General features: G+C 37.1%; 1 protein-coding gene across 7 annotated transcripts in view; it reads right to left on the minus strand.

Moving 5' to 3' along the window:
* Positions 1-16752, minus strand: part of SLC13A1 (solute carrier family 13 member 1) — a 126574-nt gene that overhangs the window by 42457 nt on the left and 67365 nt on the right. For all 7 annotated transcript variants that reach the window (XR_007121476.1, XR_007121475.1, XR_007121477.1 and 4 more), the window contains 5 exons: positions 11077-11196; positions 6531-6629; positions 6019-6120; positions 2812-2918; positions 130-239 (listed from right to left, as the gene is read on the minus strand). Coding sequence is in view for 4 of the 7 variants with exons in the window: in XM_047694886.1 (XP_047550842.1) it covers positions 130-239; positions 2812-2918; positions 6019-6120; positions 6531-6629; positions 11077-11196 (538 nt within the window). In the remaining 3 variants the exon portion in view is untranslated. The remainder of the gene's footprint in view (positions 1-129; positions 240-2811; positions 2919-6018; positions 6121-6530; positions 6630-11076; positions 11197-16752) is intronic.

Below are 16752 nucleotides of genomic sequence, written 5' to 3' on the forward strand. Positions count from 1 at the left end.
TAATGCATGGCTATTGAAATCTGCATCATTAAAATGATAGGCTAAAGTTGAATATGCCAAAGCTTGAATATCTCCTGTTCTTTTGAAAAGTCTAGTTAATTGTTAAATGTCTTAGGCACAGAGTATTACCTCACAGCCGTCTGCCAAGGCAAACCCTCCACCAACGAGAATGGCTATGTCCCAGGGCATGAATGACTGGAATTCTTTCCAAGTAATCAGTGGTGAATAATCAAAAGCAACTGCAAAAACACAAGTCCTGTAGTTTATACATTGCTTAAAATATGACAATATGACATTTTTCTCTATTATCCTAAATCACCATCTCATAAGAATTTTTTAATATTCCTATATTGTTTATAGATAGGGAACTTGATTTAGACTTTGAGTAATTTCTACCAGGCTGAGATGGAACACTGTGTTACAAAAATGTTTGTTTTTTTTTAAATGTCATAACTTGGAAAAATTATTGGATCATAAAATAGAGTAAATTTAGATAGATTATAACATTGTCATTTATTAATGCCACTCATTCATTTATTCAAGCATTCATTCACTTATTCATTCATTTCATTCATTGCACTAACATCTTTGCCTCCTATGGGCAATGCAGTGTATCGGACTGTACTATTTTTTGCTATGCATAATGTAATGTGCCATTGGTTCTAATATCAGTATAATATTATAATTTTATTCACTAATATTTACTTGAATATTGCTTTTTTTCCAAATCATGAGGATGGTCATAATAGATTCATCAGGATTTCAGTTTAAAATCAAAGCTCAGATTAAATAATTTAAGTATCATTCATAAAACTCTTAAAATTCTTATAAAGCAATTATCATAAAGATTTCTCTTGATAGTTGGGTCATAATGACTCATTTGACTTATTGAGAAAAAAGGCCATCCATGAATATATTATTTCCACTTAACATTTGTGTGTAACAAGCATCCTTCTACATGGTATGATTTTAGGGTTACTAATGAGATTTTTTTCCTATTTCCTTCCCCCAAACCTAAACCAAACCTACAATCACCGTTGTTGGAAATTTTGCTATTTCTTACTTGAATTAAGGCATACATCCTGTTAAAATGCAAACATCTCTGAAATTTACCTCTCATGTAAAATTTAACATATAATGTCTTATTTTTCATTTTTAAACCTAGTGTGGATGAGTTTATCAGGGAGAATAGGAGTTGAAGAATGAGAAGAGAGAGAATGGTGGATAGAGGTATGGGGTCCACATGCAGGCTGCCCCAAGATGGGCCACTTTGGCATGAACATTATTGTGAGTTAAAAGCAATCAAAACCCAGAAGATTCAGAAAAAGCTCTGGGCCTACCCCTCAACTACCTGCTTGTACCAGGAAGTGAGAGGGATTAATAAAGATTCCTCTTTACCTAAGAAACTTAACTGTATAATTAGGCACCCTTTGTTTTCCAAATGTCTCCTTTTGCCTTCCCACTAATGGTCTTTCTTCTCTTTGTATCCTCAGACCCTTACCCCTCTTCTTAGCTCATATAAGAGTGATATTGCTTCATTGTCTTTGGAATTTCCATGTCTGTGTGGATTCCCTGTATGTACACTACTATATTTGACTTTCTACCATTAATCTGTCTTATGTCAACTTGATTCTTAGTCCAGCAAGAAGGATCTTGAAGGGCAAAGAAAATTCTTTCTCCCCAACAAAAGCAAAGTTCTTTCTGAGAGGGGGATCCAGATGTGGGAGCCAGGAAATTTAAGCCAAGAATTGGTTCTTCAACACTTGCCATTGACAGGCCTTAGGACTTTGACTGCAATGGTCAATGTCCTCAGAGTCTCATAGAAATTATTTCTCTGTACTTTTATATCTCCTTATAACATACTTTGAGATATCCTAATTTCAAGTATTGAACAAACGGCATTTATATCAATGTTATGTTATTTACATATGTCATGTCCTAGATATCTGACTCAGTCATTTATTAATTTGGACTCAGGATGTCAGGTGTGAAACCCAACTGCATGAATACCAAGTTATATCCAAGTGAAAAAAGGAGGAAAAGAGAGAAATAAAAGAAAACCCAACAATAAAAAAACCCCACAACTCTGCTAGACTATTTCTAAACAATTTTAAACTATTTGTCCCACAATAACAGCATAGGAATCTGACTACCCAAAACAAGCTGTATTAGTATAAAGCACAGATATAAATGAATCCTATGTTTTAAAATTTGTGGTGTTAGGAGAAGGAGGGTATGTTCACATAAACATATTTTTTGTCCATGTATTACAAAGACAAGGAATGCTCCCCCTGAAATACCTTGTCTTTCATTTGTGACACTAGGTTCTGGCTAAGTGTGGGCTTGATTTGCATTCTCTCCAGGATTACTATGACGCTGTAAATGCTCTTTCCTTTGAAACTCCTCACCTTTTTAGATCCTCAGCATTTATTACCAAAGGCTCATCATGAAGTGTGACTTCCAAGTTCTCATTCCTATGTTTGCCAATAGTAAGATTAATTCTGATTATGGCAGGGAAAGTGGGCTTATTGTGGACCACATAGTGTCACTTGAAGTGGAATTCTAACCACAGTGCATAATGAAATCTACTTCTCACTTCTGCCAAGTAAGATGATCCTTCTTGTAAGGGGAGGACATGTGCTAGTTGAATAAGGGTTGTAGTGTGCACACAGGGCATCCTAAGTCAGGGGCTATGTGAGCATGTCCATTCCTCCTGTTCTAAGTGCTAACTAAAACCAACTGAATTTTGTAATTTTTGCAGAATTTTTGTAATTCTGTCAAACTGATTCAGAATTATAAATAATACTCAACCAATTTCTCCTGTAGGTGTAGTTTTAGTCAATTTCTTAGCTGGGATAAGAAAGAATAGGATTCCTATAAGTAAGGCAACAGTTGAATCTGTAGCAAAACCAGGATACCTGAAAAAGGACAGATGTGTACATTAAAAAATGGCATAAAAATTTGTATGAACTGAACAGCAATTGACTATGCTATTGGCCTATAAGTAGTAGTTATGGTAAAGGTTAGTTATTCTGGATAATCTGTCCTAAAATCTATGGATTTCCAACCAAATTTCCAACCAAGCCAAAAATCTCAGACCATGTTTCCGTTGTTTCCATATATGTCTTCTTATTTTCAAAACCATGAATACATATACTGACATACTAGCCCTACAGGCAAATTTCTTTTTAGGTAAAGCTTAAGGATTTGGTAAACAATTTGTTCTTCGTATTATTTCTTTTCATTATACTGGCAGAGAATTGAAACAATTCTTTGAGAATTGAAACAAGCAAAAACAATTACTAGACTAGGCAAAGCCATAAATAATTGTTGTGTAACATCCTACTATTGAATTGTGGCAAGGAAAGTGTGTTTCTGGAGTCCTCTAAAACTCTTCTCTAAATTATGAAAAGAAATTGATCTGTTTTTTTAAGATATAACATCTGCTACTGTGATTATAGGGCCCAGCCATATCATATAAATGAAATCAACCCATTTAATGCTTTGCGCCCTATGAAACTCAATCAAGAATATTAATTATTAGAATGGTTTATGAGATGCTCATAAATGATTGCTATACAAATTAAGAGTGATTCAGGAACAGATGGGGTCTTAGAATCACCAGGCCTTTTCAGCAAGTAAGACAGGCTCCCAGAAGCCTCAACAGTTAAGAAGCACCTGGAAACCAGCTATGAATGAAACAGACAGAAATAATTAGAACTCAGTTTTAAGAATCAGCAATATTAACTAGAATCTTTGTAGTCTGAGAAGCATGTGTACACCCTAGAGGTTATTTTGCTCCCTTGTAACTCAGTAATGTGTACATACTATAGACACTACTCTCTACTTCTGTGATTTACTTGAGCAGTCTAAATAATCAAGGAAGTGTATTATTTTATTCAATCTGACAACTTTATAAACGAGCTTGTTTTCCTTAAATATGGATTTTATTTATTTTTTGCTGAGGAAAATCTATCTTGGTATAATTTATTCAACAAGCTTAACCAATATTTATTATTTTATTGCTCCTTATTGCTTTTATTTGAGTTGTAATTTTTTTATGGTATTTTTGCCAAATTAGGTCAGGGATCATGTAATCTGATTTTGTTTTATATGAAAAGACACATTGAATTCAGTCCAGGTTCAAACAGATGGGATGAAAACATTAGGTGGTAGCTATAAATCTTGATATATCATTCTAGTTTTGGAAATTCTAAATGCTAAGAATCTCTGTATTACAAATATTTTCTACAGAAGACACTTTAAATAAAATCAAGCCATAAATGCTGAAGTAATTTTGTTCCAAAGACTTTTAAAACCATAATTATTTTATTATTAGTTTATTTTCATTTTATTTTTAGTTTATTATGAACAAAGGCTGTCTCACTATTACAAAATATTAAGGTTACACAAATTTTATTTGCTCTGGCAATTTATGAATCAAAGTTGATCAGATTTGTATCCTCAAACCACTTCTCTTAAACCTTTGTTCCTTCTCCCATTGTTTTCTCTCAGAATTCTAGGTAACACAAGCACCCGCCTATAGCAAACATACTCTGTTCTGCTGCAAGCGAAATATCTCCTGAATTACACTTTCCTTCTGTAAGGAATAGAAATTAGAAACTGATTATATTGAATTTCCTACTGGGCTTTCTTCCTGGTTTTTATTAGCTACTGTCTGATTTCATTGGTTTTTACACACTGGTGTTTAGAGAATGTTCTCCCTACCTAACATAATTGGAGTGGGATTTTAAAAAGGAAAATAATTACTTTACGTTGGTTTAGAACCTATTAGAAAACTAAAAAGTAACATTCAAATTGTTAAATGATAGTTGGCTATGAATAGTTTGCATTGAATAACTGGATGCTGCGTTTTATTTAGACTTTTCAAAGGGAAAAGTCCTAGTTCCAAACAAAAAGTTGATCAACTGAAGCCGATCCTTTGAAACGTGCTACCATATCGCATTGGTGCACTTGTGTGTTCACCAGGAATTTGCACACAGACTTTGCACCTTTAAAAAATGTTGGCAATGCCTACATAGCCATGAGGCCCTGGTTCAAGAAGAGAGGGAATTCTTTATTCCATGTAGGCAGAATACTTTGAACCCAAACAATTTTGGTTTCTGTCCCCACAAACATGGATTCTTACTGTGGGATGTGAGACAGGAAGTCATCATCGGAGATCTGCTCAATCTAGGAACTCGAGTACTTCAGTGAAAAATGGATTAACAATACAAATTTCAAAACCAAAGTATTTATATTGATATGTAGGATGGTCCTTAATTTAGAAAAATCACACTATCATCATCCCCCTCACTTTATATGACTCAGCATGACTGCTGGTCTAGAAGACACTGTTAGATAAAATTAACTCAACCCAGCTTCTAAGATTAGTTTGTACAATCAGTCTTATTACTTACTTGGGAATTCCTTATTTACAAAGTAGGGGTAGGGATAGATTTATAGTGAACTAGCATAAAAATGAACATAATTAGAAAATAAAAACACAAGATAGTGAACTGAATAAAAAAATAAGTTGGCAAAAACCAAAGAACGTGGATCCATATCAGGTTATTAACAAGGATGGAGTGGGATTTATCTCACATAATAAACATTTATATTACACTTAGGTAGGGAGAATGGCAGCACCATTGTTAAGTGCCATTATTTGCTTCATCTTACAGATGAAGAAACTGATCGGCAAGTGACTTGCCCAAAGTGGAAGAGCCAACCCAAGCACAGAACACGGCTTTCTGATTGCATTCCTAATTTTGTAAGGATGGAAACAGCATTGTCTAAAGGAGCCTGACTTTTAGTTACAGTGTATATGATTATCTTATCTGTAGTCCTACCCTGGATTTCATTCCTTACCATTTTTCTTCCTGGGAAGATTACAATTAAACATACTTTTCAATGGAAAGAAAGGAAAATAATCCCATACAATCTTTCAGAGTTATAGGAACCACCAAGGAGAGAAACAGAATAAAACAGGAAGGGTTGAAAATACGGAAAGCTTACTTGGGAAAAAGTGCAGACCAACCAGAAATAAATCCAGGATCTCGGCTAAACCACAGCAGAGCCATTACAATGAAGAGCACCAAGGTCACAATTTCCTGATACCTGTGGGAAAATTCCAATCCTTTTGTTTATCTTCTCAGTCAGGATATTTGTACAAACTCCCTGTACTACTGGCAGAGCAATCTTAGCAGAACACTAAACATTAAAAACCAGATGATTCTATGTCAGTAATTTGAGAGAATCTGCACAGCTAGAAAAAGACTTGACTCCTCTGTGGGTCTTTGGCTGCTTTTCATTCTATCTGGTAAATTTTAGTTAGACGAAAGTACGCATTTTGTTATGTTGAGTTATATCTACAACAGTCAGCGTGTTCAAGGCCCTTACCAGGTGTTCTAAATACACTACAGATGATTACGTGCATGTTTAGCTTTAAACAGATACTTGCAGTATAAGCAGCGTGTATCCGTGCACGGGTGTGTTTGCCTGTGCGCCTGCGTGCATGTGTGTCTTACCTCAGTGGCCCAAGTTTTTGGTATTCTTGTTTAATCACCTCAGCACAAGCTTTTTGTTTGGCGGTTTTGGTCTTGCCACATTTGAACATCTCCTTAAAACTGAAAAGAATAACGGAGGCTGTTAAGCAAAGAAGTCTCCCTTTATAGAAGAGATTTGTGTGAAAGCTTTATAAAATACTAACCTCCTTGCCAGTAACAGCAATCTGTGCATAATGCCTATACTTCCATCCTCTTCTTCGAATGTCCTCTCTCCTTTTTCCTGTTTGGCCTGGTTTGCTCAATTTTCAAGGGTTAATTTTTGTTCCATATTTTCACACCTCTTACCCTGATGTCTTCCAAGTCTGTTCGCACTATTGGAATTTTGCCACGTGTGGCTCATCTCCAATTGAACACTTTGCTATATACCTGATTGTTATAGATGTTCATTTCTTTATTGTCTATCTTGATAGTCAATTGCTACCCATGTGTAAGTTTTCTCTTGCTAGTTAGATAATGAATTACTGGAGGGCAGGGCAGAGTCCCCGATGTTTGCTCTGGCACAGTAACTCTCAACACGGGCACATACTAGAAATATGTGACTCATCAACTCCGCAGTACCTTGCTCAGATTGAAGAGACAGCTGGTTGTCAGATCCATCAGTCTGCCCAGAATACACAGGACTCAAGCCACTAGGCAGAGTGGTCACTGGAGCAGAGAAGTCACGTACACTGCTCGTGAGAGGAGTCTACGCTAGATCTCTTAGAATGAAAACCAACTCTATTACATTTTTTTCTTTAATTTCTTTATCCCTTATGCCCTAATAGAATCCATTAGATAGTTTTCCATCTATTGTCAATACTAACTGCCAGTCTCTCTTTCTTTCAGAGGCTGCTTTCAGTTACACCTTTCCCTTGTGACTAACTTTTCTTTCCTGAAGTCCAGGGTCTTCAAAAAAAAAAAAATTTTTTTTTTTTTTTTTTTTTTTTTTTTTTTTTTTTTTTTTTTTTTTTGTGAAGTACTGCTCTAGGATTAGATTTTAAAAAATCCCTCCAGGGGAAAAAAACAAATGAGCAAATGGTTCAATTCTTATGTTCTATCTTTTGGAATGTCTATAAGTAGCTCATTCACATTACTTTATGTGTGGGTAAGGAAGGCATTTCTGAGTGTATATCCTAAGGAACTGAAATCTGGATCTGAAGAGATAACTGCACTCACATGTCTACTGCAACATGATTCGCAGTAGCCAAGATACAGAAACAACACAGATGCCCACTGACAAACAAGTGGATAAAGAAAAAGTGGCACAGAAAGAAAAGAAAAGGTAGTAAATACATACAATGGGCAATAACTCAGCCTTAAAGAAGCAGGAAATCCTGCCGTTTATAACAACACAGATGGACTTGGAGGACATTATGCTAAGTGACATAAACCAGACACAGGAAAACAAATATTGTAAGATCTTATACGTAGAGTCTAAAATAATCAAACACATGAAAACAGAGAGTAAAACAGTTGTTTCCCAGGAAACGGAAGGAGATGGAAATGGGGAGGTGTTTATCAAAGAGTACAAAGTTCCAGTTATGAAAAATAAGCGAGTTCTGGAAATCTATTGCCTAAAATAAGGCCTGTGATTAACAACAATGTATTGTATACTTAAAAATTTACTCAGAGGGTTGGTCCTATGATAAGTACTTTTACCATAAAAGGAAAAAAAAAAACCCTCAAAAAGCAAAAGGGGCAAGAGGAAACTTGGAAGGTGATGGAAAAGTTGATGGCCTTGGTTGATGGCCATGGAGGATGGTTCATGAGCGTATATGTATCTCCAAACACATTAAGTTGTATACATTAAATATCTATGGCTTTTTGTATGCCAGTCATACATCAATAAAAGCAGTTTTAGAAAAAGAAAGAGTGCAGGATAATGCTGTCATGTAAAATTGCTGGACTAAACATGGATATATACGAGGGAGAAAATAGGAAGACTAAGATGGTATGAATGTAGCTATCCCACAAAGACATTTTATTTACTTATTTTTTCTGTAGCTCTGCTACTCAGACTTGTTCAAAGGAACAGAGTTTCCCCAATTCTTAAGTCATCCATCCTACATATTCAAAATCATTCTCCTGTGCACACTCCAACCACTGAACATTAGATGGATGTTGTTATATTTAGGATCCTTGAAGTAATATTTAATTTTTGTAATCTCAACTAAAATACTGGCTAGTGCCAGTCTTGAAATTTTACCCCTTGTCACAATATAAATACTAGTATTATAAGAAACTGAGCCATGGACTACTCTGAGATCCTACTGTAGAACAGAAAAGTAGAATTAAAAAAATAGGTGAGTCTTGGGGCACCTGGGTGGCTCAGTAGGTTTAGCATCTGACTCTTGGGTCATGATCTCAGGATCATGAGATCGAGCCCCATACTGGGCTCTGTGCTGCTTGTGGAGCCTGCTGAAGATTCTTTCTCTCCTGCTGCCCCTCCCCCTGCTCCTTCTTCCTCCTTAAAAAATGTTTTCCACCTGGTAGACTGCACATGTACCTGGTCTCTTTGGTTGGGGATGATAAATAGTTAAATCGAAAGCCATGCTGGCTTTGCTACAAATGAAGGTTAATGCCCTCACAAAGGAACCGATGAAGCATATGAAAACGCATCTAGCTCTTCATTTAAACAAGTTCAGTGGCGCTGATAGATGAGCTTCTCCCTCCAGGTATGTTGGGGTCGTTTACAATGGGTGAGTTAACTGTGTTAACAGCCAACACACTAACCAGAATGTATGGCCGCCTGCCAGGGGAGTGGCTGATAATTTTTGTGTGTTGATCTAAAACCTCTGGAGGTGAAGACCCTGACTGGCTGAAATGGACACTGAAAAATTAGCCAGAGTGGGAAGCTGTGTAACCAATCTAACCGATCGCCCACACAACGGGACTATTTAAGTATGCCACTGATCATGATTTATAGATTTACCTAATGTATGCACTTGGCAGGCTTTTTGATCTTACAGACAACACCTTTCAATCCCTCTGCCCTTTATTTTCTTAATTTCTCCTTTATACATGGTGGGCCATTTCAAAATAATGACAATGGTTGCAGACATTTTTTATAAGTCATTATATGTGGTGACAAAGAAGGAAACTGCTACGGGTCTGTGACTGGATGCTCCCTCCCTTAGCTGGGATTCTTGTCCTTTGCATCCTGCATTGTTACCTGTGCAACTGAATAGACCCCCGGAGGCCTGGATTTCCAGGAAGGGGCATTTAGTATGCAGCTGGCCTCTCCCCACTGATGGCCACCTGCCGAAGTCAGTGACATCCCACACATTTGCTTCAGCAGGAGGACTGCCACATGCTGCTCCCACAATCTGGACGAATGGATTTTTTTTTTTTTTTTAAATCATCAGTAGCATCTTCCCACTACTAACAAGACTGTGGCGGTTTTGGAGAAAAACCAGGAAGAGGAATGGAGAGGGAAGAATACCAGTCCTTAAATGACTCGGCATGGAAAATTGGGGCCTGGGCATGGAATGCCGCCTGCTCCCAGTGCTTTGCTTTTCTAAGGAAGTACATGTAGCTGACTTCAATCTCACCTGCTTAGTAGATCTCCTGTTGTTCTGTTCGTAGGTCCTTGAAATTATTTAACTAAAAGCCAATAAAGATGAATTTGAATTTGTTTTTTTCAGGAACAGATCCTCAGGGTTTGAGTGATAGTCATTTCCCCTTTCTTTTTAGAGTACTGTTATCCAAAAATATATAAAGGTGCATTTTAGATTTTGCTGTGGAGCCCTTCGTAATTTTAAATGCTGGCTGTCATTTATATCATTTAAGTAGCTCATCGGCACTTACGAGCTGCCTGCTTCTGTCTCAGCCAAGGTAATATTTGCAAATTCTCCTTGAATCCATATATCCAATGTTTTTCAGCTTGGACACATATGTATTCGAGTTACAGCACTGGAAGTGATCTGACTGATCTTCCAATTAAATTCCATCATTTTACAGTTGAAAACACCAAGACTGAGAAAGACCACTCATTGTGAGAAGCTACAACTTTGTCCCTGGTCTTCTGATTCCTAATCCAACATTCTTCCCACAGGGCACACTCTCACGTCTTTATGTGATTTTTTTCAAGGACATACCAGTTTCGGTGTAGAATGAAGCAAGAATCTTGCCTGTTACAGTTTAAAGTAACTAGATAACCAGATGAAATTTCCACATACAACCAAGAAGAGGGGCAAAACCTCTTGAAATTCCACTTTAACAAGCTGGACTGGGTCCTTATTATAATAAGTTCCTTATGCCCTTCTGGCTGATTAATAAATTATTAGCTTAGGACTCAAAGGAGAATGAGATGGATTTGCTTTTTACAAACTCTGCTCCACAGCCCACATTGTTTAGATGATATTCTAGCTTATCCTTAAAATATGTGCTCATGTGTGGCAGTTTTGTGAGGAACAGAAATGCAGAAACTCCATGTGCGTGAAACAGGTCAAAGAGCAGTGGGTGAGCAGCTGAGAAGTGGGAACCAAAACACCTTTATTTATCTGATTAACATGCAATATTTACTTACTTGAATCCTAGGAAAAGCCACTGAAGCCAGATCCAGGACAATAACAGAATAATAATAGCAGCCGGGAAGGAAAGCATGAACCATGATCCAAAGTTAATGCAATGACAGTCAGGGTAGCGCCTGTGCAAAAAGACAGAAAAATGTGCTTGGGAGCGTACAAGTGTAATCCCTCCTGTCAGTCCTTGGGAAGCAACAGTTCACGTCCTTCCAGGGGCTCCCAGCCAACAGGGAAGATGTGGGACCTTCTCATCATTAAGTATAGCGTTTGGCTTTACCTCTTACCTTTTGTCCTGATTCTGTAACTAATAATGGTTGCTGCTTCCCATCCACGCAAGAGTGAGTCTGCTGTGATTTTTGTTCCTTTGTTCGATCTGTAAGGAAGAGCTTGGGAGAGCTAGCACAGTGCCTGACACTCACTGAATGCACCAGAAGTGGGAGTGCACGGGTATGCGTGCCTCTTGTTAGCTCTCAAACTATCAGTGTGTGAGTGGGGTGAGCCGAGCGGACATGGGAGCAGATGAAAATGAACTTCACGGACCTGAATGTCGGCTACCACTTCACAATGGTGGCTGGCACTGCAGGCACTTGGGAAGGGACTCTGATCCATCCATATTGTCTCCTATAGCTGTTTTCCCACTGTTTCCTCTGCCTTGAAGAAACTGTAACCCATCTTACCAGGAATATGCTAGCCTTTTCTTCTTAGAATTAGACAGTGCTTTGGAGATCAGTCAAATGGAACAAATCTGGACCAGATAAAAACAATTAAAAGTTTTTCTCCTAATTATTTTCAGGTTTTTAGCCCACATAATCACAAAACAATAACAAAAATATTGGGGGGCGGTGGTCAGAGACAAATAGGTTTTTTCTGGTGACCTCACATTTATGTTTCCAAAATGTAGTATAAATTCCAAATAAATTCTCATATAGTTATCTATTTTATGACAGAAGAGGGAAAAACAGGAAACTTGAAAAACATTTGTCCTTGATTTTTTTCTTCACACAATGACACAAAGACAGAGCTGGAACTTTGGAAAGTTCAGAAAATACACAGAAGCAATAAAAACAACATTAACATATTTTATTTATTTTTGAAATTATAAAATATAAAGAAATTTATAGAAATGATAGATTTTAAATTCTTGTTCTATTTGAATTTATATTCAAATTTATTTTTGAATTTACATTTGAAAATCTATTTGAATTTATATTTACAATCAATGTAAATAAACAAAATGTTTCATGCTACATGCATCAACATAAGCCACATTTTTGTACTTTATAAATTGTTTCTCCTTCTATTTTAGGATGGTTGCTAAGTAATGCAAAGAGTTTTAAAAAATAATGGGTTTTTAAAACTCTAGATTTCTAATGTTTTCTACAAATTTCCTTGAGGTTATAAGAAGTTATGGGTACTAGAGTTATCATTAGCAAGTTGAGGATGATTATTATCTACCACAAGAAGATCCAAAGCTTAGCTTACATATTATGCAATTAGAAATGACAAATGATGAATAAGATGTGCTTGAGAATACAGAGAATTGATGAATGGAAAAATGCTTTATCATGCCCATGAGCTTCTACTGAGAGTTGCTCACTTAAAAAAAAAAATGTTTGTTGTTTTCAGTTGGAAAATGCAATAGGGAGGAAAGGCTTAAGCTTACTTCCCATCAAGTTATTAGACTTGGACTACAGGTTGATGACCTGTGTTACTCTGTTCAACCTAACGGCATTAAGAAATGTTACTAGAACTAGGGTCAAAACAGTACCCTAAGTCCAATTTCATTTTTCACCATCTGTGACTCATACCTTGAGATCAGGCTATGTTGTTCTTTCCACCCAATCCTGTAAAATTTGTTTAACTGAAGAAGGGTTTCTTAGAATTTTTGCCTGGAGGAATAGTTCATTTAGAAAAATGAAAGCCTGAAAAAGCAAAATTCTGTTTTGTTTTTCTTTCTTTAGCAAGGATGTGAATACCACATAGGACAGTGGCCTCCATGATCATAACCTTTATACTTGTATCTGCGTGAATATTTCAAGTGATAATGGAATGAATGGCATACCGTGAGGTAATAGTTTCACTGTTTTTTCCCCCACTTCCTCATACCCTGTATAAGTGAAGTTACTACAAGTATCTTCCTAAAGTAAATTAGAATTATTCCATCATGAACCATGTTAAGTACAATTAATTCTGATAGAATCTTTTCTTTCACCCAACAGTGTATTTTTGGATGTCTACCATGTTATCAGGCACTCTTCTAGATATTGAGGATATAGTGGTGAATTAGATGGATGTGGCCCAGGCTTTCATAAAGTTTACTTTTAAATGAGGAGCACAGGCAGTAAATAGGTAAGCATAAAAAGAATCAGAATCAGAAAATATAACAAAATAATGTAATAGAAAGTTACTAGAACAAAGGAGAAATTTTAGAGTGTGGTTAAAGAGGATAATATTGGAAATGAGATCTAAATGGCAAGAAGGAATAGGTCATGTAAATAACTGGGAAACAGCATTCCAGAGGAAGTGGCAAGTACAAAGGCCCTGGGGTAGGAATAAGTGTAGAATGTTTGAGGATAAGAACGCCAGTGTGTCTGTGGGTAGTGAGCTAAAGTTAGTGACTTGAAATAAAGTCTAAGAAGTAGCCAGTAGGGGTCAGATCATATAAAAACTTGTAGGCGGGTGCCTGGGTGGCTCAGTGGGTTAAGCCCCTGCCTTCGGCTCAGGTGATGATCTCAGGGGTCCTGGGATCGAGTCCCACATTGGGCTCTCTGCTTGGCAGGGAGCCTGCTTCCCTCTCTCTCTCTCGCTCTGCCTGCCTCTCTGCCTACTTGTGATCTCTCTCTGTCAAATAAATAAAATCTTAAAAAAAAAAAAAAACTTGTAGGCCATCAGAAGGAATTTGAATTTTGTACAAATGCAATTACAGGTAACTGGAACGTAGTAAATAAGTTAGTTACATGATATAATTTAAAGTCTACATAAATTTATGATTTACATAAAACATACTGCTTAGATGGATCCTTAGGATTGAAGGCAACAAGAGCGGAAGCCAAGGGGTGATAGACAGAATTCCAAGATGACCCCTTAGATTTCTTCCCCTGGTATACATTTCTTGTATAATCCTCTCTCCTTCTGTGTGGGTAGAATTTGTGAATATGGTGAGATTTCAATCCTGTGATGAAGTTCTTTTATGGAAAAAGTGAAGGGACTTTGCAGCAGTCACCAAGGTCCCCATTATAATAGACTTTGAGTTATTTAAAAGGAAGAGTTGGATAAATCTGAGTTAATCAGGTGAGCCTTTAAATGGCAGCCTTTCCTGCTGGCCTAAAGAAGTGAGCTTCCATGTAGCCAGAGAAGGGGCTAAGTAACAAGGATCTAGGCATAGCCTCTAGAAGCTGAGGGTGACTCCCTGGGCAATAAAATGGGCACCTTGGTAATTCAACCACAGGTAACTGAATTCAACAACCCGAATGATCTTGGAATAGGGCACAGACTTTCTGTGGAGATTTGAAGGCCAGGTGCCACCTTGATTTCAGCCTGGTAAGATCCTAAGCAAGGGACTCAGATAAGCTTGGTCGAGAAATCCTGACCCACAGAAATTATGAGGTCATAAATTCATGCTGTTTTAAAGCTACTAAGTTAATGGCAATTTGTAAAGCAGTAATATAAAACAAATACACAAGGAGATTTATTAGAAGTCGAAGTTTGGCAGAGGAGTGGGGGTAGAATAGAGTAGGAAGTAGAGTAAATTTTAGCTGAAGTCAGATTGGTAGCAGTGAAGATGAAGAGAGGACTATTGATTTTAAATATTTTGGGGACAAAATGTGGAGAGATGGGGGGCTAAGTGCCATTTATTGAAATGAAGTTTGAGGGAAGAACAGGTTGGAAGACTGGTAAGGGAGTGGTGGGTCAAAACACTGCAAAGGGCATGTTAATCTGAGATGTCCCTTAGGTTTCCAAGTGGTCATGCTGGACAGGCAGTTAGATAAGTGAGTTTGGAATTGAGAGCAGACAGCAGGTTAGAGTTGTTACCAATAACTATAGGTAGTTACCAACATTGTAACTAGGTACATAGGTAGTTACCAACATTTGGTAGTTACCAACATTTGGTGATATTATAAACCACAGAAATGGGTGCAAAAATTTTAGGAGGAAAAGGAGATAAGAGGAAAAGAGAGTGCACCCTGGGGCATCTAGGTTTTAGAGGTCAGGCAGAGGTTTAGGTATGAGCAGATGAGCTAAGCACATTTAATGCTAACACAAATCCTGTGAGGAAAGCATTATATTTCCATTTTACACAGGAAGATACGAAGTCTCAGAAGGTTAAATGGATTGTTCAAGGTCACAGATTGTACAGTCAAGCGCAATTTTTACCCCAGGAGAAGTATTTAAAATACGTCTTTTCATTAAAGCCCGGTGTCCTCAACTCTGGTCCCCAGATGAAAATAGAAAGTTCCATGTATATTGTGAAATATCCATAAGACAGGGTACAAAATATCCGTAAGTCAGGTACAAAAAAAAAAAAAAAAGACATTTTAGAACACTATTGAAATGATTTCACCATACTCCAGACATGCTTTGACCTGAAGCATGTGGGCCCTGTCATTATTGAAGCTCAGGAAGATAGTCTTGTTAGAGTTCTTATGCCCAACAACAAAATGATGATAGCACCGATACTAATGAAATACTCAGAAGTGGCCTTAAAAGAATTTATGTAGTTGTGGAAATTTACAGATTTGAAATCAGTCTTGGCCTTGAGAGCACTCTAAGCTGTGTCCACACTGATTATAGTCCTTTTGATTAATGACTGCCTTGATATTTCTGAGTCAAAGCCACTTTTCGGTTTTGTATTTGTGTATTTGCAGACGTTTCTTTTCAAATATTAACTACTTGTTGTTCATGAGCCAAGCTTATATTTTTAATAGCAATAGCAAAAACAGGATCAGCAGCAATAGCAGCTAGCGTGACTGACAATTTCCTAGGTGCCAGGTCCTCTCTCTAAGAGCCATGCGTGCATTATCTCATTTAATCCTCACAATAATAGTTCTAGTATTGCCCCATTTTGCAGATGAAGGAATTGATGTTCACAGAAGTTAAGCTAATAATTGGAAAGACTGAAATCTGAGCCAAGGTCTGAGTCCAAACTCTGCAATACTCAAATTTCTTCTATAGTATTTGCCAGAGGAATTATTTCTGAGAAATAATAATTGCTCATCTCTCCAGAGGAAAATCATGGTAACTTTTGAAGGTAGCTATTGCTAGGTAACTGGCTTACCTTCTCCTTGCATAATTAGCCAAGAAGAAAGGTTAGGAAGGTGGGCTTTGAACATAGGGCATCTATGAGCACATTTATTTTACCATTTCTTAGTTTGTGAACCCAGAGTAGTTATAATTTAACACATAATTAGTAAGAGTGACTGTGCTCATTATTGATAATAAAACTACCTTCCATGCTCTTTGTATACCCACATATTTCACAGCTGACACCCACAAGCTGAATAATATACTTCGATAATTAGCAGGCTATGAAATATTACTTGTGATAATCTTCCACTTTAATCTGGTAGATTTGATTTTGGGGCTTCACTAATAGCTATTCTAGCTGTTAAAAAATACTGAGGCACCAAAACTACTCTGCTATGAAAGCAGTCATTGTCTCTAATAATATTTCCCTTACT

Source organism: Lutra lutra, chromosome 11 (genome assembly GCF_902655055.1).
Source record: "Lutra lutra chromosome 11, mLutLut1.2, whole genome shotgun sequence".
Lineage (NCBI taxonomy): Eukaryota > Metazoa > Chordata > Mammalia > Carnivora > Mustelidae > Lutra > Lutra lutra.